The 26,556-nt window shown below is 30.8% G+C and overlaps 1 protein-coding gene across 2 annotated transcripts in view; it reads left to right on the top strand.

Annotated features, from left to right (window-relative positions):
• Positions 1-3,075: 3,075 nt before the first annotated feature.
• The window catches only part of fz (frizzled), a 180,921-nt gene continuing 157,440 nt past the window's right edge, over positions 3,076-26,556 (top strand). For both annotated transcript variants that reach the window (XM_065504384.1, XM_065504385.1), the window contains exon 1: positions 3,076-3,807. In XM_065504384.1, coding sequence (XP_065360456.1) covers positions 3,091-3,807 — 717 coding nt within the window. In that variant the 5' untranslated portion in view covers positions 3,076-3,090. The remainder of the gene's footprint in view (positions 3,808-26,556) is intronic.

Genomic DNA, 26,556 nt, shown 5'->3' with positions numbered 1-26,556 from the left:
ATTTAAGATTTCTAGAAAAATTGCTTAAAATTATACAAATTTTACAAGATTTTCTATAAAATATTTTAAGAATTTTAAAGTTTTTTAGGAGATCGAATTAAGTTCTATCAGAATGCAATGAAATATATTGACTTTTAAAGTCTGAAACAAAGACAATGAAGAAAATAAAAAAATAATTTTTTTTATTTTTTTGAAAACAAATTAAAAAAATATTTATTAAAATATTGCAATAATTTTTAAGGTTTTTAATAGACCATATTAAGGTCTTTTAAAATGCAAGAAAATATTTTCAGTTTAAAACATCTAGAACTAAGATTTTGAAGATATGAAAAAAGTTAACTTTTTGTTTTTCAAAAAAAATTTCAACAAAGTTTGAGAGCAAATTAAAAAATTATATATTAAAACTTTGCAACCATTTTTTAAGTTTTCTATAGACCATGTTAAGGGCTCTTAGAATGTAAAAAAATATTTTCAGTTTTTGAACTTGAAACAAAGACCGGGTTCAAAAGATACGCCATCTATTGTAAATCCTGCTTTTTTAAGTCATACTCTTAATAGTAAAGTTCTCAAAAACCATTTTTTTAGTTTATTTAAGTTCTCGAGAACTTTTCTTTGGAATAATAAAACTTTTGAGAACTTTTCTTTGAAATAGTTTTTGGCAAATGTTTTTTTTAAGGAATACTTTTCTCAATCAAAAAGCTGATAAATGAAAAAGTTTCTTTTTGATTAATAATTTAACAATTTGTGTATAAAGAATTATAATTGTTAAGAAATTTTAAAGATTTATGACTTTTGGTAAATTTTGTGTAAAATTACATAAAAAATTGTGTAAAATTACACCAATCTTCAAGGTCTCATAACATCCAAACGAAGACTTGTAGAACACTGAAATTTAAGCCAAATATAAGTCTTACTTTACATATAATTTGTGCAGAATATTGTTAAAAAATCTTTAAAATTGTTTAATAATTTTTAATTTTTTCGCTACAAACTTAAATTGTTACAGATTTTTTTTTTATTTTTTTTCCTTTTTAATAAATTTATTCATTCTGACTCCAATTGGCTGTTGGCTTGTGTTAAAATGCAAATAAAATTATTAATGATTTATGACTTTTGATAAAATTGTGTAAATTTACACCAAATATTGTGTAAAATTACATTAATCTTTAAGGGCTCATAACATCCAAAAGAATAGCTGTAGAACATTGAAATTTAAGCCAAACATAAGTTTTACTTTACATATAGTTTGTGGGGAATATTGTTAAAAAATCTTTAAAATTGTTTAATAATTTTTAATTTTTTCCTAGTAACTTAAATTTTGAAATTTTTTTGAAATTTTTTTTCCTTTTTTTTATTTTTCCTTTAAAATTCTGGACCTTTCTTGGCCGTTATTGTGTTAAAATGCAAATGAAATTTTTAATTTTTTGTTAAAATTTTCTAATAATTATTTTTTTTTTTAACTAAACATCAATTTCTTGGTTTAGCTTAGAAATTTCCTAAAAATTATGTAGATTTTTAATTTCTTAAGTTTATTTAAAATAGTTTTCTAATTTCTTAATATTGATTTTAAAAAATCAATTAGGTATTTCTTTTAGTTTGTTAATTTTGCATAAAAATTTTCTAAAAATAATTGCTTAAAATAGCTTTGTTTGGAACATAAAGCATTTTAAATTCTTCAGTTTATTTAAAATTGTGTTTAATTAAATTTTTTTAAGTAAAAAATTTTTATTTTCCAAAAAAAGTTCTTCAAAATTCCAAAAATTTTAATTTTTTCCTAGAGAAGAAACTTTATTTTCTTATTAATTTTTTTTAACTTCTTAAATTTTTTGAAAATTCCTTATTTGCAAAAACAATCCCTTTAAAATACTTAATTTCCTTTAAAATAGTTTTCTAATTGATTAATATTGACTTCAATTAAATTAGTTTTAAGTAAAAAAATTTTATTTTCCCCAAAAAATATAATTTCTTATTATTTTTTTTTAAAATTTCTAAAATTTTTTGAAAATTCCTTTAAAAAAACATTAAAATTTATTTTTAATTCACTTATTTGGCAAAAAACCCCTACAAAATAATTAATTTCCTTTAAATTTCATTGAAATTATATGATTTACCTCTGTTATGTTAAATTAACACAACAAAATTATGTTAATTAACTTAAAACATCTGCCATTGCTGTTATTAACTTACTAACATTGTAATTTTGCTGTTACTTAAGCTTTAACATAACAAAAACACTGTTAACTGTATACTAAACACTCATTAAAACCATTGCTGTTATATTGTCGCTCACGCTCTCTGGCTTTAATAGACTCTCTAGCTCTTTATTCAGCCATGGAAAATTTAGTAAACAAACCTTAAACACCAACACATTTATAAACTCCAGTTAGTGAGGCAGCCATGCTGTTTAATGTGTGTTTGTTGTTTTGTGTTGCTGTTGTTGTATTTAGTGAAGTGTTGAAACTTGTTTTGTTGTTGATTATTTTTCAACGCTGCTAGTTAGTTTGTCAGCGGGTTTCAATGCGTTTGGATGCTAAATAAAAGTAAAACGGTTGAATTTTTATGAAGAAAAAGTTTAAATAAAAAATTCAAAAATAAACGAATTTGTTTTACGGTCGTTCTTTACTTTTATTACGCTCTCTTAATGGATTACGGTGCTTTTTATTAAGTGAACAAGAAAATAATAAGAAAAAACAACCTAAAGAAAAGAATAGAAATATTGATGAAAAAAAAAATGCCGTCGGTATTGAAAGTGAGGCAAATAAATTAAGGAAAATAATAAAAGAAATTAATAATTGGAAGTGAAATAAAGCAAAAATTTTAAAGTCCAACAAAAAATTATTTGTAAAACAACAAATTAAAGAGCAATAAAGAAAACAACAAGTGTTAAAAAGGGCAAAAAAAAGGAAGAATAAAAGAAAAAAGCCAAAAAGAAATTTATAAAAAAAAAATCCCAAAAAAAAGAAGAAAAATTCTGTTAAAAAAAATTTAACAAAATGAAGCCTGTGGATTAAATTAAAAAGAAAAATTGTTTAAAAATTAAAGAATAAAATTTTGAAATTTAAAAAAATTCCAAAAAAATAATTTTACAAAATGGCTGCTTTTGCAAAAATATACATGAGCCCAAATTTAATGCAATTCACAGCCATGCTTATATTTTTACATTTAAGTGCGGCGGTGCATCGTTACGATCAGTCTTCCTCTTTGGAAACCAGTAATCCCTATTATCGCACCTCTAGTTCGGGTGAGGTTTTCGGCTCCTCTTCTTCTCTGTCCAGCGATGCTTTTCCCCATCACAATCGCTGTGAGGCCATAACCATATCCATTTGCAAAAATATACCCTACAACATGACCATTATGCCCAATCTAATAGGCCATACCAAACAGGAAGAGGCTGGCCTAGAGGTTCATCAATTTGCTCCTCTAGTCAAGATCGGCTGCTCGCCCGATTTACAGTTATTCCTTTGTTCGTTATATGTTCCCGTTTGCACCATTTTAGAGCAACCCATACCTCCCTGTCGTTCGTTGTGTGAATCGGCCAGAGTTTGTGAGACTCTTATGAAAACTTATAATTTTAATTGGCCCGAGAATTTAGAGTGCTCGAAATTTCCGGTGCATGGCGGTGAGGCTTTGTGTGTGGCCGAGAATACTACCTCGTCGACGGCCTCACCCACGCGAGTTGCTCCCAAGGTGACTACGCGCAAGAATTATGCCGGTTTGGATAGTCCGCATCGCGATATCGGTTTCGTGTGCCCCGTGCAATTGAAAACGCCCCAGGGTATGGGCTATGAGCTGAAAGTTGGCGGCAAGGTGAGTTTGGAATTTAATTAAGTTCTCTAAAGAGGAATAAATGAGTTTTACAGTCGTTACAATCTAAGTAACTGAAAAAAAAAATTTAAATTTTAAAATTTCATTTCCAAAAAATCTGGATTTAGGATTTTAAAAAGTTAAATATTTTATTGCCAAGCATTAGACAGCACTTTAAACTATAAAAAAAACTAGAATATTTCACTCAAATTTTATTATTTTTTTTTTTTAATTTTTGAAAATTTTGATTTTTTTTTTTTAAATTCGAAAACTGGAAATTTTTTAATGCAAACTAATAGATCTTAACACAGGCTTTAAAAAAACTTGAAAGTTTTTCCCAGATTTCAATATATATTATTTTAATTTACTCTTAAACTTAGTAAAATTAAGTTTGATAAACAAAAATTACAATTTTTTAATTTGTTCAAAATCTTTATTTAAAATTCAAAAATTCCAAATATTTTAATGGCAACTAATAGACCTTAATATAGGCTTTTCAAAAACTGAAAAGTTTTTCCCAGATTTTAATATATATTTTTTATAATTTTCTTTTAAACTTTGATACATTTTTTTTTTTGAAGAAATAAAAATTTCAATTTTTTAATTTAATGAAAAATTTTATTTAAAATTCCAAAACTCAGAATATTTTAATGCAAACTAATAGACCTTAATATAGGCTTTTTAAAAACTTAATAGTTTTTCCCAGATTTTAATATCTATTTTTTTAATTTACTCTCAAACTTTGTTAATTTTTTTGGAAGAAACAAAAAGTAATTTTTGTTTAATTTCTTTTAAATATTTGTTTTAAATTCGAAAACTCCAAATATTTTAATGCTATTTAATAGCAATTAATAAGATCTTTTAAAAATATTAAAAAGTTTTTAAAAATTTTAACATATTTATTTTTAATTAACTTCTAAACTTTGTTAAATTTAGTTTGAAAAACAAAAATTTTATTTTTTTTAATTTCTTAAAAATCTTTATTTAAAATTCAAAAATTCCAAATATTTTAATGCCATCTAATAGCTATTAGTAAGGTCTTTTAATAATATAAAAAAGTTTTTAAAAATTTTAATATTTTTATTTTTAATTAACTCTCAAACTTTGTTAAATTTAGTTTGATGAACAAAAACTGGAATTTTTTTAATTTTTGGAAAATCTTTATTTAAAATAAAAAAACTAAAAATATTTTAAGGCAGTTTAATAGACCTCTAAATCATCTATTAAAAAACTTAAAATTTGTTTTCAAATTTGAATGTATTTATTTTTAATTTAGTCTCAAACTTTGTTATTTTTTTTTTTCAAAAATAAAAAGTAATTTTTGTATAATTTCTTTAAAATCTTTGTTGCAAATTCGAAATCCTAAAATATTTTAATGCCATCTAATAGCTATTAGTAAGGCCTTTTAATAATATTAAAAAGTTTTTAAAAATTTTAATATTTTTATTTTTAATTAACTCCTAAACTTTGTTAAATTTAGTTTGATGAAAATTAGAATTTTTTTAATTTTTGGAAAATCTGTATTTAAAATTCTAAAACTGAAAATTTGTTAAGGCATTCTAAAAGACCTTTAAATGATCTATTAAAAAACTTAAAATTTGTTTCCAAATTTTATTAAATTTATTTTGAATTTACTCTCAATCTCAAACTTTGTTAAATTTTGTTTGAAAAACAAAAATTTTTATTTTTTTTTTAATTTGTTCAAAATCTAACTGTTTGTTTAAATAGATATTTGGAAATTTGTTCTTCTATGTTATTTTATGTATCTCCCACATATTTTCTCCTGTAATTAGACAAATGCTTGTCAAACAAAAGCTGCAGGTATTAAAATGTCTTGATAGGGAAATGCCTTTGATTATAGATAACCTGCTGCTTTTGTTGTGTGGACATTTTGATCAAATGTGTGAGACAATCAGGGGGTGTCATTATGTTACTTTTATGAGGAATGAATGGATAAAGATTAAAGAAAAATCGAATTAAAAAAATAGTTTTCTTAAAAAAATTATAAAAAATGCTGCCCAACATTACCATAGTGGGGGAGGGTATTATGCATTTGTGCTGATGTTTGTAATGCCCCAAAAATAGTAGTAGAATCTTAAAGTATAACGATCAACTCAGAATCACTTTCTGAGTCGATTTAATGAAATCCGGGCGTCCATCCGTCCGTCTGTCTGTCTGGCCATGTTTACGCCATCTATTATCAGGCCTCTGAAGATAGTGTCGGAAGTTTTCAAACACTATCTTTAAATGGGAGTAGGTTGCCTGAAAGACTACACGATAGTGTGCTGGACTATTAGTCTGAGGGCTTTCGAGTTCGATTCCCACCAAATAGCCAGGATATTTCTGCCAACAAGCCAAAGGATTTCGCTGTAATGCAGCTGTATTACTATCTCCTTCTCGCTACTTTATTAATTTTCTAACAAAAGTAATCATGAATTCACAATTGACCCTAGCATAGATTACTTGGGACCACCCAAGTAACTAGTCCATCAACAACTTAAATATCATACTTAGAGATGTCTGTATGCTTTAATAAATGATAAAGTCAAGTGTAAATTGACCGCAATTGAGAAAGGATCAACAGGAAGCCTAAAAATCAGGTCACATAAACTATTTGACACTACAAATGGTTAGTAACGAGCCAATTGACCCCACTAGACAAGTATTTAGAACGTTTTTGGTAACCAGTATCTTTTGTTATTTACTGCAATACGATATACATTTTACTTATGTTCTTTTCATTTCTTTTCATCATGAAGAGCTGAAGGGGTGGCTCATTGAAGAGAGTAGACAAGCCAGCAGAATTTTGTTATGAATGTTTTAATATACTCAAGGATTAGAAATATTAGTTCTCGAATTGTGCAACATTTATACCTGACCTGTTTTCAAAATAACAAAGCAAGAAGTTTTTTAAAATCTTTTACAGAAAATTGTAAACAAAATAATATTTTCACAGATTTAAAGTTTACTTTGTGAATTTTAATAAAGGAATTTTCAAGGATAATGTTAAGAATCCTTTGCTGTTACTACATTTACTTGTTTAAAGAACATTTTTATGCAGGTTTGTTTATATATTTCCTTAAATTCTATAAATCATGAGATAAAAACTCTCTATATACCTGTTGCTAAATACAAATTTGTAAATAATTTTAAAGAAATTATTTATGGCTTTTTAAAATTCATCTCCCCATCTTGCTTTAGGGTTTGGGAGTTTCATTAGAAGGTTATGTTTTTGAAAAAAAAAAAAAAAAAAAAAAAAAAACTGAAGAATAATCCAGACGGTGATTAATTTTCTTGGCACCTCTTTTGTTTGTAATATTTTTGTGTAGAGGGGTGGTTTTGTAGCAGACAGTTTGATAATCTTTAGACAATAAATGTTTACAGAAAAAAAAAAATCACCTGAAATCATTAACACTTTGTAAAGCAACAGTAATTTGTGGCTTAAATACAATGGAAGCCTCCGACGGCAGATACAATCCAGCAGTAAAGCCAGGAAGGAGTCTTGGCTGACTCCAATTTTTATATTTAGAGACATTTGGGGGCAGACAGAAGTCAATTGGTTACTTTATACATCCCAGGTAGTCAAGCGTGAAGTCAATTGTCACTAAAGTGTCTCCAAGTAATGTAGAGTGTAGCTACTTTAAACGTTTATTTTGTTCGGCTCTTTAATTTATATATTTTGGATCATTTGACACGTATGTGTTCTTTGTGGGACAGACAGAAGTGAATTGGTTACTTTATACATCCCAGGTAGTCTAGCGTGAAGTCAATTGTCACATAAGTGTCTCTAAGTAAACTAGACTGTAGTTACTTTAAAGGTTTATTCTGTACTGCACTTTAATTCATATATTTTGGATCATTTGACGCGTATGTGCTCTTTTTAAGGCAATTGGTTACTTTATACATCCCAAGTAAACTAGCTTGAAGTCAATTGTCACTTAAGTGTCTCCAAGTAATGTAGAGTGTAGTCACTTTACAGGTTTATGCTCTTTCATTTATATATTTTGGATCATTTGACACGTATGTGCTCTTTGTAGGTCAGAGAGAAGTTAATTGGTTACTTTATACATCCCAGGTAGACTAGCGTGAAGTCAATTGTCACTTAAGTGTCTCCAAGTAATGTAGAGTGTAGTTACTTTAAACGTTTATTTTGTACTGCTCTTTAATTTATATATTTTGGATCATTTGACACGTATGTGCTCTTTGTAGGGCAAAGAGAAGTCAATTGGTTACTTTATACATCCCAAGTAAACTAGCGTGAAGTCAATTGCCACTTAAGTGTCTCCAAGTAATGTAGAGTGTAGTTAGTTTAAACATTTATTTTGTACTGCTCTTTCATTTATATATTTTAAAACATTTGACCCGTATGTGCTCTTTGTAGGGCAGAGAGAAGTCAATTGGTTACTTTATACATCCTAGGTAAACTAGAGTGAAGTCAATTGCCACCTAAGTGTCTCCAAGTAATGTAGAGTGTAGTTAGTTTACAGGTTTATGCTCTTTCATTTATATATTTTGGATCTTTTGACACGTCTCTGCTCTTTGTAAAGCAGAGATAAGTCAATTGGTTACTTTATACATCCCAGGTAATCTAGCGTGAAGTCAATTGCCACTTAAGTGTCTCTAAGTAATATAGAGTGTAGCTACTTTAAACATTTATTTTGTACTGCTCTTTAATTTATATATTTTAGAACATTTGACACGTATGTGCTCTTTTTAAGGCAAAGAGGAGGCAATTGGTTACTTTATACATCCCAGGTATTATAGCATGAAGTCAATTGTCACTAAGTGTCTCCAAGTAATCTAGAATGTAGTCAGTTTACACATTTATTTCGAACTGAACTTTTTTGTGAATAATTCGTACAAAATGGATTTATACAAATTGTGTTGATATACTTCTAGTACCATGTAACCTAGCGTGAAGTCAATTGTCTCTTTAGTGTCTCTAAGTAACCTAGAGAGTAGTCACTTTATTTTACCCACCAGAAATAATCTATGGGAGAATTGTTGATGAAATTTTTAAGGAACTTGCTATTGAAAGACTCAATAGCAGCAATTTAAACCTCCAAAGGCAAACGCAATGCAGATTTGAATCGCTTTATGACTTTATTCAACATTTTAATATAAAATTTGTTTTTAAAAAAGTTCTTAAAAATTTGCAGGACTTCAATTGCAGCTGAAATTGAAGAATTGCATTTAAGGTCAAAGGTCAAATTGTATTTAAAACTCATTAAAATATACCAATTTATACCAGACATCTTCAAAGCATTTTAGCATTTATTTTTGCTATATTTCTCTATGTTTTTGAAGAACCCGTAATATTAATAAACAACAATTTGCCGTAGAGAATTTGAGTTTACGAATGTTTGAATTTGTGGCCAGCAAATTGTCTGGAATTTTACAATCAGTAGTTTCAACGCTTTAATTGTTGCAATTGTTAAACTACCCACCCTTAAAATAAACACAGACAGATAATTTTCACTATAGGGTCTTTTTTATTTATTGTATTATTCCACAAAAATGTTTATTCAAGGATTATTGTGTCTCGTCTGAGAGGCCACAAATAATTTTAGGGTTACATTACCACCTTGCTTTATCATCGCTTCTAACAAATAATAAATATATTGTTGAAACCAAACACATATTTTCAAACGAATATGCAACATGTTGCCATCATTAGTCGTTTGTAACAGAAAATTTTCAAACAGAGATTTTTTTTATTTAAAAATAAATTTTTTCCTTGTCTGCACAGCTGTGGCCAGGTTTTATTGAAAATAAGATAAAGTGATATATTTGGCTAAGACGAATCTTATATATACTTCACCAAAGGGTTAATAATTAAAAAAAAAAAAAAATTTGGTGAAAAAAAATTTTTGTGAAAAAATTTGGTGAAATAAAAGTTGGTGAAAAAAAATGTTTGGAGAAAAATTTTATTAAAACAAGGAAGATATATTCGGCTAGGATGAATCTTATACACCCTTCACCACCCTGGTGAAAAACAAATTTTAGTAAAAAAATAAATTTTGGTAGAAAAAAATGTGAGGTAGTCTCGGTTTTTTGCCTATATCTCAGCCATTTGTGGGCCGATTTTCTCGATTTTAAATAGGAATCTAAGTTGAACTATAGCGGTTATATTGATGTATCCAGCATGTATGAAAATTATGTGGAGGCTTTGGAATGCCGATTTCAACAGACAGACGGAGAGGCGGACATGACGTTTTTGGTGAAAAAAAAATTGGGTGAAAAAATTTTTGGTGAAAAACAAATTTTAGTGAAAAAAAAATTTTTGGGTGAAACCATTGGTGAAAAACTAATTTAAGGGGAAAAAAAAAATTTAGAAAAAAAAATTTTGGTAGAAAAAAATACGAGGTATTCTCGGTTTTTTGCCCATATCTCAGCCATTTGTGGGCCGATTTTCTCGATTTTAAATAGGAATCTAAGTTGAACTATAGCGGTTATATTGATTATCAAGCATGTATGAAAATTATGTGGAGGCTTTGGAATCCTAATTTCAACAGACAGACGGAGAGGCGGACATGACTTTTTTGGTGACAAAAAATTTTGAGTGAAAAAATTTTTGGGTGAAAACTTAAATTTGGTGAAAAACAAATTTTAGTGAAAAAAAAAAAATTTGGAAAAAAAAAATTTTGGTAGAAAAAAATTCGAGGTAGTCTCGGTTTTTTGCCTATATCTCAGCCATTTGTGGGCCGATTTTCTCGATTTTAAATAAGAATCTAAGCTGAACAATAGCGGATATATTGATGTATCCAGCATGTATGAAAATTATGTGGAGGCTTTGGAATGCTGATTTCAACAGACATACGGAGAGGCGGACATTACTTTTTTAGGTGAAAAAAAATTTTGGGCGAAAAAATTTTTTGGTGAAAACTTAAATTTGGTGAAAAACAAATTTTAGTGAAAAAAAAAAATTTTGGAAAAAAAATTTTTGGTAGAAAAAAATTCGAGGTAGTCTCGGTTTTTTGCCTATATCTCAGCCATTTGTGGGCCGATTTTCTTGATTTTAAAAAAGAATCTATGTTAGACTATAGCGGTTATATTGATGTATCAAGTATGTATGGAAATTATTTGGGGGCTTTGGAATGCTAATTTCAACAGACAGACAGACAGACAGACAGACAGACATGGCAGTGACTCCACTTTTTACAACGATCCAGAATACTTGAAGTGGATGCAAATGAAAACGGTTGGAAATTACAAACGGCATGACAAACTTATATTTCTTTCCTTGTCACTCATGTTCAAGGGTTTAAAAATGTCCCTCTAGCTGCTTTGAATGCCTACAACGTGTCATAATTCTCCAAATTGTATTTTACTCATAATTTCTGTGTTACTTTGATAGACAGACAGACACTATGTATGTAAATTCACAATGTTACAGTTTATTTGTTTTTCGAAAATATTTTCATTTTTACATGAAACCAGAAAAACCTTGCCAGAGCCAGGCAAATCCTCATCATCACTCCCTTATAAGCTGTGTGTGAACTAGACACATGAATGGATTTGTAAAACCAACCATCATTACATTCACATCAGCATCATTATCATTTGTAGTTCATCATTATCAACATGATAAATCCACCTCATAATCTGTTAATGGTTCGAAGATTACAATTTTTGTTTGATGAGTAGTAATCTATGAGTAGAATATAATCAATTAAAGTTTGTTTGGATTGTGGCCAATCTGAACAATCCAGCAACAGACATACATGGACAGACAGACAGACAGACTGCCTGTCTGACTGACAGCCTGCCACAATGATACTCTTGAATTTTCCAGCCTAAGTGCTGGGATTATGGTTATTGGAAGCAAAAAAAAAAAATAGAAAAAATTTATTGATAAAATATTTATAAAGTTAGAGGAGATAAAAATGAAATTGTGTTTGTGATAAATGGCATAAATTTATTTTGTTTAATTAGGAGAAATTAATTCAATAGCAGGAATTGTGTTTTTTTCCGGTTTGTTTGCAACAGGAAAAATGGAAACGGATAACAAGAGTGACCAGTTTGAAAAAGGATTTAAGGACATTTAACAAGGATGTTTTAAATATACCTAGAGATAGTTTAGTATCTTGGTGTAGCATAGATAAGACTCTTTAGTTTAGTTTACTGTAAGCTTAGAGTATTTTAAGTATTTTTTAGGAATTTTGTTAGTAACTAAGAGCTTTGGCGGAGTTGCAGGAGGATGGCAAGCAAACACATGCCCGATTCAGTGGATTCAGGAAATCCTAATTAATCTATGCTCAACCTCAGAGATGAATCCATCTAAGCCTTCTAGTTGAGAGACTAGCGTTAGTCGAGAGCTATCCTTCTCCCAAAGAACGAGAATTCTAAGGCTCTTATGATGGTTGGTTAATCAAAAGAGATACTGGTGGTATTTGTGGAAATAAGGAATGTGTTAGAACTCTTAACTCAATGGCAATTCAGGAAGTAACCATCAATTTCAAATGATGTTTAAGCAATGAAATCAATTCGGCTTATCAGTGCTTCCCAAAGCGATGTACCTACTATAAAAAGCACTTAAAAGGCGCCCAGCATTGCAGGCAGCGGGGATTGGACTTAGTCTCAAATGGACCCTAAACTGCACCATGCCTCTCTGTGAAAATATGGATAAGGTCTTCTAAGAATAACCCTTCTGGATATTCAAGTATCAAACTTCAACAGTCTCCATCTTGTCGTCTCGACACTTGAGAACTTGGAAGTTCCTTAACTCCTGAACTGAATACTGTCTCTCTAAGAGAATGTGATTGATCATAACAGAACTCTTAACTCAATGGCAATTCAAGAAGTGACCTTCAATTAAATGATGCATAAGGAAAAAGAGCCATGAAGTCAATTGGGATTATCAGTGCTTCCCAAAACCGATGTACCATTAAGAGCACTTAAACCCTAAACTGCACCATACCTCTGTGAAAATATGGATAATGAAATCAGCTTTCTTCTAAGGTCTTCTAAGAATGCCCTTTCTGGATATACAAGTATCAAACTTCAACAGTCTCCATCTTGTCGTCTCGACACTTGAGAACTTGGGAGTTCCTTAACTCCTGAACTGAATACTGTCTCTCTAAGAGAATGTGATTGATCATAACAGAACTCTTAACTCAATGGCAATTCAAGAAGTTGCCCAATATGAAGTCAACTGGGATTATCAGTGCTTCCCAAAACCGATGTACCATTAAGAGCACTTAAAAATCGCCCTGCATTGGTGGCAGCGAGGAATAGACTTAGTCTCAAATGGACCCTAAACTGCACCATGCATCTCTGTGAAAATATGGAGAATGGAATTAGCTTTCACATTACTTTACAGTGTCAGACTGTTTTAAAAGTCTTCTAAGAAAGCCCCTTCAGGATATTCAAGTATTAAACTTCAACAGTCTCCATCTTGACACTTGAGACCTTGGGCGTTTCTGAACTCCTGAAGTGAATACTGGCTCTCTTAGAGAATATGAACAGAATCTGCTATCGCTACTCCTGGATCTTCATGTATAAAAACCTCAGTTTGTTGTCTTCACATCTTCTCTGTAAATGCTTTCTAGGAAAGCAAAATAACGAGCTTCTCAATGGACATTCTTCATAAATGATTTGTAGGTTTGGTTATCCCTCACAGAGGTGACGTAAATTGCCCTCCAACATCGTGAGATTTGAGCCAGCTATACTTTTTCTAGTGTTGTGGAAGAATTTCAGTTGAGGCAACTAAACTTTAGTTACCCCTTCCAAAATATTGTAGCCACAACTGTAAAATTCGGTCACTAAGACAGAATCATTCGATTGGCAACAAATTCGGTTGCTATCACGAATCTGTTTTCTCTGTGTACGTGCCACAAAACGATCGACATTCTGCATAAATGATTTGAGTGGGTTTCGTTATGTTTCGCAGAGTTGACGTGTGTTTTTTGCACATTCTCTCAGACAGACAATGGCCAATTTAGGGGCCATATGAGGCAGACTATATTGCTCAATGTCAAAAGTAAAGAGATACATTAGCTAGTCATCCATAGGAATCTATGTTATATATTCAGATGTGGCTTCGTTTACTGGGCTAACCAGCAATCATTACCAATGGACCGGATTCCCACGACAGCCGGTGCGTAGAAACCGGAATGACCCGAGTTCACTCGGCCAAGGTTTGTCAACTCAGCAATCACTGCTGCTACCACAACAACAACCAATGGACCTTCTTAAACTAATGCACTCCTCAGTCCTTGACCAAAGTCTCAGTTTGAAAGATTTCTCTATGCCTGAAATGATCATGATCTTAAACTGCTCTAGTATATCGAAGAGAGAGAGAGAGCGAGAGATGAAAGGCACTGCAGTGATTGACCAAGTGTAAAACTTTAAAAGCCTAATCATGGATTTAACACTTTTAAAAGTTATGTAGTTCACATTTAAATGACTTAGAAACTTGCCAGGCTATTATTACCAGATGCCATGTTAAACTGATAAGTTCCTCAGTCCTTTGCCAAACTCCGAGAGGGGCTATAAACATCAAGACGTTATGAAATTAAAGGAACTCATAGGATAGCATCCATTATATCAAATTAAGCCGTCTTAACTGGCCGCTGTATGTCTCTATGATTCAAATTATGATGATGTTAAACTGCTCTAGTTTGTCGATAGAGAGAGGGATGAGGAATACACAAGTGACTGTCTAAGTTAAGGCATGGATCCAGGTCAACCTTTTGGGGGGCTTAGGAAAGGGAAATTATGTTATATTTCCTTTTTTCCTTTTTATATGAAAACTTTTAGGTTTAAGGGGAGGGGGTTTCCTATCCCCGCTGGAGTATGTTAGTAAACAGTTAATCGTGGATCATAAACTTTTTAAATTATGTATTTCACACATAAATTACTAAGACTTATTAAACAAAGATTGCTGTCATTAATAAAAATGACAAGTGGTTAGAACTACTTAATATATAATCAAAAAATATTTCCACACTTTGTTTAACTGGGAGGCAACAAGCAGTAGTTGGTTGGTTACTTAGTTATTATCAATTTTATATAAACTTTTAAACACAAGCGTAGGTTTTCTTATTGGACATAAAATATTAATTTTATTTTGAAAATAACAAACAGTAGCTGAAAAAAACTGACAGTTTTTGCAAATATTTAATATTTAATTATCCAGTATTTAATGTCATTTAAATTATAAAAATATATATTTTTTATTTTCAACAAAAGTTTATTTTGGGTAGCCAGTAAAAAAAAAACAAGCGAAAAAAATCAAAGCTGCACCCTATTGCAAATGTTAATGACAACATACGAGTTGTAAAGTTTTTTTTTTTTTTTTTTTTTTTTTTTTTGGAGTCAGCCAACTCTAGCTATGAAACTCTGTATAAGGTGTTGCAAATTGTCACAGTTATCAATAGTGGGTATAAATTTTATTTCATTTCATTCCCATTTGAAATGGTAGAATGGGGTAGAAATCGTTTAAATACTCCATGGAGTAAAGCTCATAAAAAAAAATACAAATATACTTACAAGACATATCGATATTTTAAATAACAAACTTGTAGACATTTATCAACAAGCTACTTAAACATTTAAACATGATTGTTTTAAACTTATAGAAATAACCACAACGAAACCGAAACAAATGTTTCGTAATAAAGTTGTCACAATATAATATTTGTTAATGTCTGCTGTAAATTGAAATAAAAAGAAAAAAAAATAAAATAAAGGAGGGGAACTTGCCCAAAAAGGATTGTATTACCAATTAAATAAATCGAGAGGAATTAAGCTCTACTAACGTTATTTACAAGCTTAAACAAATAAAATAACTTAAAACGATTAATGGTGTTGAACAATTTAAATGGAAATGTTATTTATAACAACAATGGAAATTCAACAAAAAAAAAAATAAACTTAAGAGAAATATAATATTTAAGTCAAGGACAAAAGATAATTCAATTGCCAACTGATATATATTTGAATGGCAAAAGTAGCTTACGTCTTCGAAAGAATAGATACCTATTTGGTGGAAGAGGACAATTGCAATTTACTATCGTCAAGTTTGCAATGAATTGTTCAGGCGTCAAATGGATTTAAGAAAGAGAAAATGGAGATAAAATGTATGTAAAACTTATTTAGGAACTTGTGCAAAATCTTTTTGCCAACTTCTTCTAAAGAGTTTTCCAAAAAAAGGCCGAACGGCCTGGGTCGTTTAAGACATATTGGCAAAAACCTGAGGCTTTAGAGAACCTCACAAGAGAAAGTCTAGCGGGCTCAAATCGCAGGATACAGGAAGGTGCAGCCACATCTGAATATAAACCATAGATTCCTATGGATGCCTGGCTAATGCATCTCTGTACTGGTGACATTGAGGAATATAGTCTACCTCATATGGCCGCTAAACTGGACGTTGTCTGTCTGAAAGAATGTGCAGAATGCTATTTATCTTAATGGAATCTGTCTCAAATGGGCCCAAAACTGACCACTGTCTTTCTGAGAGAATGTTATTCATCAGATCTGAATAGACTGACTCCTATCGATGAATACCAAATGAATCTCTGTATTAAAGACTGTGAAGAATATATTATGTGTCAAATGGCCCCTTAACAGTACACTATCTCTCTATGAGGACATGGAGAATGTAAGACCCCTTTCACACTAGGCAATTTAGTTGCGCAAGTCAAGTCTCTTGCCCAACAACAAAACAGCATGTAAAATTATCTTCTCCTTAACCCGACATTACCTCTGGCATCTAGAAACACAAGAGACTTGCGCAACTAAATTGCCTAGTGTGAAAGGGGTCTAATTGATCGTATTGGGATCTGTAATGATGACAGTGAGGTATATACTAGGTCCCAAATGGTCCCTAAACTGGAAATATATCAGACACAAAATCATCGTTACTCCTGGATCTCCAAGTAGTAAACTCCAACAGTTTTCAGTTTATAGTCTTGATATTTGACAGCTTTAACTTTCTAAGAATGCATTTATAGGCAACAAGCATCTATTAGGTACAAAACTATATGTAACCGAGGCTCTTCAAGTATTAAACTTCAACAGTCTTCATCTTATCGTCTTGACACTTGAGACCTTGGGCTATCCTGAACTCCTGAATTGAATGTTGTCTATCTAAGCGAATGAGGATTGATGTGATTGAGCTTAATGGAACCTGGTATTAGATTAATTTGGAGTGTTTTATGGGCTTTGTAAGAAAGCATCTTAAGCATCTATTAGACACAATATTCTCGTTACTCCTGGATCTCCAAGTAGTAAACTCCAACAGTTTTCAGTTTATAGTCTTGACATTTGACAACTTGACCTTTCAAAGAAAGCATTTATAGGCAACAAGCATCTATTAGGTACAAAACTATATGTACTCCAGGCTCTTCAGGTATCAAGCTTCAAAAGCCTCCATCTTGTCGTCTTGACACTTGAGACCTTGGGCTTTCCTGAACTCCTGAATTGAATTTTGTCTCTCTAAGCGAATGAGGATTGATGTGATTGATCTTAATGGAACCTGGTAAGCATCTAGATGCTTAAGATGCTTACCAGGTTCCATTAAGATCAATCACATCAATCCTCATTCGCTTAGAGAGACAAAATTCAATTCAGGAGTTCAGGAAAGCCCAAGGTCTCAAGTGTCAAGACGACAAGATGGAGGCTTTTGAAGCTTGATACCTGAAGAGCCTGGAGTACATATAGTTTTGTAGACATTAGACACAAAATTCTCGTTACTCCTGGATCTTCAAAGAGTAAACTTCAACAGTCTCCAGTTTATAGTCTTGATATTTGACAGCTGGACCTTTTTAAGAAAGTATTCATAGGGAACAAGCATCTATTAGGTATAAAACTATATGTAACCGATGCTCTTCAAGTATTAAACTTCAACCGGCTCCATCTTGTCTTGACACTTGAGACCTTGGGCTTTCCTGAACGTCTGAAATGAATACTATCTCTCTAAGAGAATGCGATTGATTTGAATGGAAACTTCTTTCTATTAGATTCATTTGGATTATTTTATTGGCTTTCAAATAAAGTTACTCCTGGATTGTCCAGTATTCAATTTGAACAGCCACCCACTTGGTCGTCCTGACATTTGAGAAACTGGGCTTTCTATGAAAGTATTTATAGGAAACAAGCATCATTAGATACAAAAGTATCTCTATTTCAGGATCTTAAAGTATTAAACTTAAATAGCCGAAAGTTTTTCGTATTGATACTTGAGAACTTGGGCTTTCCTGAACTTCTGAATTGAATATTGTCTCTCCATGAGAATGTGATTGATCATAACAGTATCTCTACTCCTGGATCTTTCAGTATTAACCTTCAACAACCTCGATCTTGTCGTCTTGACACTAAAGACCTTGGACGTTCCCGAACTCCTGAACTGAATACTGTCTCCCCAAGAGAATGTGATTGATCATGACAGTAGGTGCTAACAGATTAATTTGAATGATTTAGGGGCTTTCTAAGACAGGATTCTTAAGGATAAACGTTGCTCCTGGCTCTTCATGTACTTCACCAGCCTCTAGTTTGTTGTCTTGACACTTGATATCTTGGACTTTTTAAGCAAATATTTATAAGGAACAATCATCTATTAGATTCAGAAGTATTTCTACTCCAGGATCTTCAAGTATTAAACTTCAACAGCCTCCATTTTGTCGTCTGGACACTTGAGACCTTGGGCGATCCTAAACTCCTGACCTGAATACTGTCTCTTCAAGAGAATTGATCATAACTGAATCTTCTAACAGATTCATTTGGATGTTTTAGGGGCTTTCTAAGAAAGGATCCTTAAGGTATAAGCTTAACTCCAGGATCTTCATGTATTAAACTTCAACAGCCTCCAGTTTGTTGTCTTGACATCTTGGAAAGTATCTTTACTCCTGGATCTTTAGGTATTCTGTTTCAACATCCTCCAACTGGTTGCTTTGACACCTTATTACGAAACGCCTTATAAATTTTGCACACATTTTAATGAAAAAAAATATAATTTCAAAAATGTAAATAATTTTGAAAATCCCGTTTCAAAAAATTCTCTACGCTTGATGATTTCAAACCTAAAAAAATGCAAATAAATTTCCTGGGAAATGTCATAAATTTCCATGAGATCTGTTAAAGCTTAACAAAGACCGTCAACAATATTAATTAAAATCAACATTTTTCTGAACAGAAAACATGCTTAAAAGTCTTGTAAAACCCTTTTTTGCTAAAAACATGTCGTAAAACAGCAGACAAAGACATTTTGCAAAAAATTAAAATCGTAAGAAAGAGAGAGAGAATGAAATGAATATAAACATTTTTGGCGCAATCGTGCAGTTCATACTTAATACTTGTATTTACCAGCAGTCTATATTAAACTACAAACCTTGTCTCAAAAAAGGGACCATAAATGTTCAACATATTTAAGACACACACATTGGTTAACTCAATGGCTCCCTGGGCAGGGCTGAACTTGTTTTACTTTACACGTATTTGTAATACCTTATTTAGTAAAAAGGGAACAAGTTATTTTATTTTCTTGTTGTTTTACTCGCTACATTTTGATTCGTATCTAGAGCTCATAAAGAAGAGCCGGATTCTATATACAACTTATATGTCTTTCTTTAAGTTTAGCATATTCTCTTAAGACTTCTTAGTACTCATTCTACTCTCATAATTCCTTATAAAGCCTCTGTGGCAGTAGTTAAACTTGCATTAATGCTTCAACAGCCAAAGCAGAAGCCATAAATTATACTTAAGTCATGTTTTTTTTACCTTAAGTTTATTAAGCTTTGCCAACACAAACAGATCCTTCTTGAAACACATTAGTTTTTGCTCTCCTCCTCTTGCGTTAAACAACTTTTGTTCAGTTGCAAGTAACAAACAAAAAACAGAAACTGTCAATATGGTAGTTGGTTGTTAAACTGGAGTTTTAATTAAGTTTCGTGTAAAGAAAATATTAATTGTTGCTGCAATGAAATTGCATAAATGAAAAGAAATTTATACCTGTAACATCAAAAAAAATAACAGTTGTGAAAGTAAATTTTGTGAAATTCTGGTTTTAATGCTCTTGTTCTAATTACAGTTTATTTGGTATTAAAATGTTTATGGATGTTGTGTTGGGTTCTGGAGGTTTAAGATGAATTAGGAATATAAGAATGTTAGAGAAACCGCTGGAATGCAGTTTAGGGGGGATTTTTTCCCCCACTAAGTACAAATTCAATCTATTAAGATCTTTATTCAGAAAACTTAGAGATACTAGAGTATCTTGGAGATACTAGAGTATCTTGGAGATACTAGAGTATCTTGGAGATACTAGAGTATCTTGGAGATACTAGAGTATCTTGGAGATACTGGAGAATCTTGGAGATACTAGAGTATTTTGGAGATACTGGAGAATCTTGGAGATACTAGAGTATCTTGGAGATACTAGAGTATCTTGGAGATACTGGAGAATCTTGGAGATACTAGAGTATCTTGGAGATACTAGAGTATCTTGGAGATACTAGAGTATCTTGGAGCTACTAGAGTATCTTGGAGATACTAGAGTATCTTGGAGATACTAGAGTATCTTGGAGATACTAAAGTATCCTGGAGATGCTAGAGTATCTTGGAGATACTGGAGTATCATGGAGATACTAGAGTATCTTGGAGATACTAGAGTATCTTGGAGATACTAGAGTATCTTGGAGATACTAGAGTATCTTGGAGATACTAGAGTATCTTGGAGATACTAGAGTATCTTGGAGATACTAGAGTATCTTGGAGATACTAGAGTATCTTGGAGATACTAGAGCATCTTGGAGATACTGGAGAATCTTGGAGATACTAGAGTATCTTGGAGATACCAGAGTATCTTGGAGATACCAGAGTATCTTGGAGATACCAGAGTATCTTGGAGATACTAGAGTATCTTGGAGATACTAGAGTATCTTGGAGATACTAGAATATCTTGGAGATACTAGAGTATCTTGGAGATACTGGAGAATCTTGGAGATACTAGATTATCTTGGAGATACTAGAGTATCTTGGAGATACTGGAGTATCTTGGAGATACTGGAGTATCTTGGAGATACTTAAGTATCTTGGAGATACTGGAGTATCTTGGAGATACTAGAGTATCTTGGAGATACTGGAGTATCTTGGAGATACTGGAGTATCTTGGAGATACTGGAGTATCTTGGAGATACTGGAGTATCTTGGAGATACTGGAGTATCTTGGAGATACTGGAGTATCTTGGAGATACTAGAGTATCTTGGAGATACTAGAGTATCTTGGAGATACTAGAGTATCTTGGAGATACTAGAGTATCTTGGAGATACTGGAGAATCTTGGAGATACTAGAGTATCTTGGAGATACCAGAGTATCTTGGAGATACCAGAGTATCTTGGAGATACTAGAGTATCTTGGAGATACTAGAGTATCTTGGAGATACTAAAATATCTTGGAGATACTAGAATATCTTGGAGATACTAGAGTATCTTGGAGATACTAGAGTATCTTGGAGATACTGGAGAATCTTGGAGATACTAGATTATCTTGGAGATACTAGAGTTTCTTGGAGATACTGGAGTATCTTGGAGATACTTAAGTATCTTGGAGATACTTAAGTATCTTGGAGATACTGGAGTATCTTGGAGATACTTGAGTATCTTGGAGATACTGGAGTATCTTGGAGATACTGGAGTATCTTGGAGATACTGGAGTATCTTGGAGATACTGGAGTATCTTGGAGATACTGGAGTATCTTGGAGATACTGGAGTATCTTGGAGATACTGGAGTATCTTGGAGATACTGGAGTATCTTGGAGATACTTAAGTATCTTGGAGATACTTAAGTATCTTGGAGATACTTAAGTATCTTGGAGATACTGGAGTATCTTGGAGATACTTAAGTATCTTGGAGATACTGGAGTATCTTGGAGATACTTAAGTATCTTGGAGATACTGGAGTATCTTGGAGATACTAGAGTATCTTGGAGATACTGGAGTATCTTGGAAATACTGGAGTATCTTGGAGATACTGGAGTATCTTGGAGATACTGGAGTATCTTGGAGATACTAGAGTATCTTGGAGATACTAGAGTATCTTGGAGATACTAGAGTATCTTGGAGATACTAGAGTATCTTGGAGATACTAGAGTATCTTGGAGATACTAGAGTATCTTGGAGATACTAGAGTATCTTGGAGATACTAGAGTATCTTGGAGATACTAGAGTATCTTGGAGATACTAGAGTATCTTGGAGATACTAGAGTATCTTGGAGATACTAGAGTATCTTGGAGATACTAGAGTATCTTGGAGATACTAGAGTATCTTGGAGATACTAGAGTATCTTGGAGATACTAGAGTATCTTGGAGATACTAGAGTATCTAGGAAATACTAGAGTGTCTTGGAGATACTAGAGTATCTTGGAGATATTAAAAAATCTTATAGATTCTAAAGTATCTTGCAGATATTCTATAACATACTAATGTATCTGTCAGAATCTTTACACTGTATTAAAATCAAATTAATTTCATTGAATTTCTTCTACTAATAATGCCACATAATTTCATGTTTATGTCACTCTAGTGTTAAAATCTTCACATAACAAATTCTACGAAGTTTTTTATTTTTCTAACACCTCGCACACATTGCTTTCATCTCAGATATGTCAGCGAATAACGCAGTTTGATTTCAAAATACTTGTTAAACTAAATACTTTTCACACCTTGTTTTCGGCGATCCGCCGACTGATTGTAACAAAAATGCAAGATGACAGCGTTTAAATGTCATTAGAAAATTTCAGAAATTGTACGTGTATGGAATATGAAAAGAAAAAACAAACTCAATATAAATTTACAGCCATATTTTTGTAAGAAATTGGAAAAAAAAACAAAACAAAACAAAATGTGTTAAATGAAAATCAACTTGGTCATAATTATGACAAAAAAAAAAAGCTGAAAAGCTATAACTGCATTTTGTGTGTTTTTTCTGCCTGTAACACTCGTTATATTAGAGGTGTTAATAACACTTGACTTTATGGCTTAATGGTTTCATTATTTTCTTTTTTTATTCTTGGTTGGTTTTCTTTTTGGTCTTGTAAAGTCTTTGTGGGCTGCTGCAAAGTAAATGGAGTGGGTAGTTTATGTTGGGAGCATGTTTTTGATTTTTGTAGGGGAAAATTTGGAGGCTTTGAAATGGTGCCAGTTTGGAATCCTAAGCTAAGGCCTGTAAAATTGGTTCAACATTTTGTTGTGTTTTGAGTTTCTAGACAATAGAAGGAAACTGTGGGGGATTAAAATCGATTCAAAGGTTAAAGGTTACATTTTTCATTAGTGGTTGAGGGTGTAGGGACTCTCTCTCTCTCTATCTCTCTCTTTTAACGATCAATACTGCGAACCTTTTTAATACCAGAAATTTGTCTTTTTTCTTATTTTATTGTTGTTTTTAAATTAGATCAGCTTTAGTTTTAATACAAGAAAAATGAGAAAAACCATGTTGACCGTTATTACGACAAAAACGGCCTTAAATGCCGTAACAACTACAAACCATTGCGTGTAAATCGTGGTAACAGACTTTCTCTTAATTGACAATTGAACAAAAACAAAACCTAACATTAAATTACAAACAGATTTGTCGTAACAAAAACATAATTTTAAATAAAATCTCAAAGAACTAATTTCTCATATTTTCGAGCAGAAGCTAGAAGATGTTGGAAAAGCGGTTTTTTTTTTCTTCTGCCAAAGATGACTCAGTGGGACATCACAAACACTTTAGTTTAAATGATGACTTCAAAACCAACCAGTTTTTCCATACATCTTTCAATGGTTCTTGAAGTAATTAAACAAGAACGAAAACAAACGGTCATTAGATTGCCGCGAAAAAAAAAAAAAAAAATCTTGGAAAGATTAATAACAATTTAAATTAGATTATCATAAACTGTAAATAACATTAGTGGCATGCCATCACTAGCAAGAGTCAAAAGAAAAATAGACAGAAAGTTATGGCCAGCAGCACCAGCAGCTTTTTCAAGTCAAAGTCATAGCGAACAGAATGAAGTTCGTATTAAAGGCCATTAGCCGACTTTATGGGAGAAAAAGCAAAATGTGAAATTAATCAAATGTTGGGAAAGAAATTAAAAGAAATAAATTTAAAAAAAAACAGCCTTTATAATATTTAGTCCTGTTAGAAAAAGATAATAAAATAGCTAAGGAAGGGAAGTATAACTAAGCCAAAGATTTGAACAATTTATGATATATTTTCCAAAGAAAAAGTAACTGAGCATAAAAATCATAAACTGAGCAAATTTCAATAAAAATTTGTGCAAATTGCAGTAAAATTTGTGCAAATTCCTCAAAATATTTTGTGCAAATAATACGTTAATTGTACATTTCTTTGTTTAATTTAATTTTTTAAATTAGTGACTGTTTCTAAAGTTTTTTTTGCAAATTTCAATGAAAATTTGTGCAAATTGGAGTAAAATTTGTGCAAATCCTATAAACATTTTGTGCAAATAATACGTAAATTTTATATTTCTTTGTTTTATTTAATTCTACGTATTTACTGCATGTTTCTAAAAATGTTGAGCAAATTTCAATTAAAGTTTGTGCAAAATGGAGTAAAATTTGTGCAAATTCCTTGAAACATTTTGTTTAAAGTAACACCTAAATTTTACATTTCTTTGATTAATTTAATTTCAATCAAAATTTGTGCAAGTTGGAGTAAAATTTGTGCAAATTCCTATATAAATTTTGTGCAAATAATACGTAAATTTTAAAATTCTTAGTTTTAGTTAATTGTTTTGCATTCACTGCATGTTTCTAAAATTTTTGTGCACATTTCAATCAAAGTTTGTGCAAATTGGAGTAAAATTTATGCAAATTCCTATAAACATTTTGTGCAAATAATACGTAAATTTTATATTTCTTTGTTTTATTTAATTCTACGTATTCACTGCATGTTTCTAAAAATGTTGAGCAGATTTCAATTAAAGTTTGTGCAAATTGGAGTAAAATTTGTGCAAATTTCTATAAATATTTTGTGCAAATAATACGTAAATTTTATTTTTTTTTTGTTTAATTTAATTATTTTCAAATTTGTGCAAATTTAATTTTTTTTTTTTTTTAATTTGTGAAAATTTTACTCAAATTGGGTAAATTTCTATAAAAATTTGAGTAAAAAATGTACAAGTTTTATTTGAGTTTTCGTTTTTTAATTTAATTTGTTTATATGCAAATTTGACAGGAGATTTGTCTAATTTAACTCTCCTTTGTAAGAATTTGTGCAAATTTTATTTATCGTTTTCATAAATTATGCAAATTTGACACAAAATCTGTGCAAATTTTACTGGATTAGAGTTAATTTAACTTACGTAATTATGTACTTAATTGCTTTATCATTTATGCAAATTTGTGCAAAATTTATTTTTTTTTTTTCGAAAATTGTGTAAATTTGACTCAAAATCTTTGCAAATTAGAGATTTGCATAATTCTAAATATTCGATATAATTGCTTCATCATTTGTACAAATTTTTGTAAAAATTTGTGCAAATTTTACTTCTTTTTTTTTTCAAAAATTCTGCAAATTTGATCCGAGATTTGTCTCATTTTTATTTGACTTAATTGCTTCATCATTTGTGAAAATTTTTGTAAAAAATTGTGCAAATTTAAGATATTTTTTCCAAAATTGTGCAAATTCGTCTCAAAATATGTGCAAATTTGACTGGAGATTTGTCTAATTTAACTCTGCTAAATATTTGACTTAATTGCTTTATTATTTGTGCAAATTTGCGTAAAAAATTGTGCAAATTTAAGATATTTTTTCCAAAATTGTGCAAATTCGTCTCAAAATCTGTGCAAATTTGACAGGAGATTTGTCTAATTTAACTCTCCTAAATATTTGACTTAATTGCTTCATCATTTGTGCTAATTTGCGTAAAAACTTGTGCAAATTTAAGATATTTTTTCCAAAATTGTGCAAATTTGATCCAAAATCTGTGCAAATTTGACTGGAGTTTTGTTTAATTTAACTCTCCTAAATATTTGACTTAATTGCTTCATCATTTGTGCTAATTTGCTTAAAAACTTGTGCAAATTTTATTTATTCTTTTCCAAAATTGTGCAAATTTTTCTTAAGATTTGTCAAATTCAACGAGCCTAAATATTTTATTTAATTACTTCATTATTTGTGCAAATTTTTGTAAAAACTTGTGCAAATTTTTGTATAAACTTGTGCAAATTGTATTAAAATTTTGCAATATCTAAAAAAAAATCAAATCAAAATGTTGTACAAAATTTGTGAAAATTTAACTAAAAGTTTGTGCAAATTTTACTAAAATTTTTTAAACATTTTACTAAAATCTGTGTAAATTTAACTCCAGATTGGTTGAAATTTTAACCTAATTAATATTTTATTTATTGTTTTCTAAATTTGTACAAATTTGTGCAAATTTGTGCAAATTTTTGTACAAATTTAATTGGAATTTTGCACAAACTATAAAAAAAATTATGGTAAACTTGACTTACATTTTCTACAATACTAAAATTTTTTGGATAATTACTAAAAATTTGTGCTAATTTTACGCAAACCTAAAATTTGTGCAAATTTAACTTAAATTAATCACTTTGAGCAAATTTTGATTAGAAAATTTCGGAAATTATTTTTTAAAATTCCTGAAAAATGTCCGTTAAAATTTGTGCAAATTTTACTTAAAGTTTGTGCAAATTTTACTCAAAATTTGTGCTCCAAGGAGGCAAGAATTTTCTATAGAAAATATTCTGCTCCATGAAGATAAAATGTGGCATAACTTCCCTATTTCA

The sequence above is a fragment of the Calliphora vicina genome, chromosome 3 (genome assembly GCF_958450345.1).
Source record: "Calliphora vicina chromosome 3, idCalVici1.1, whole genome shotgun sequence".
In the NCBI taxonomy this organism is placed as follows: domain Eukaryota; kingdom Metazoa; phylum Arthropoda; class Insecta; order Diptera; family Calliphoridae; genus Calliphora; species Calliphora vicina.
Note: the sequence above shows the minus strand (reverse complement) of the source record. Positions and strands in the feature narration are given on the sequence as shown.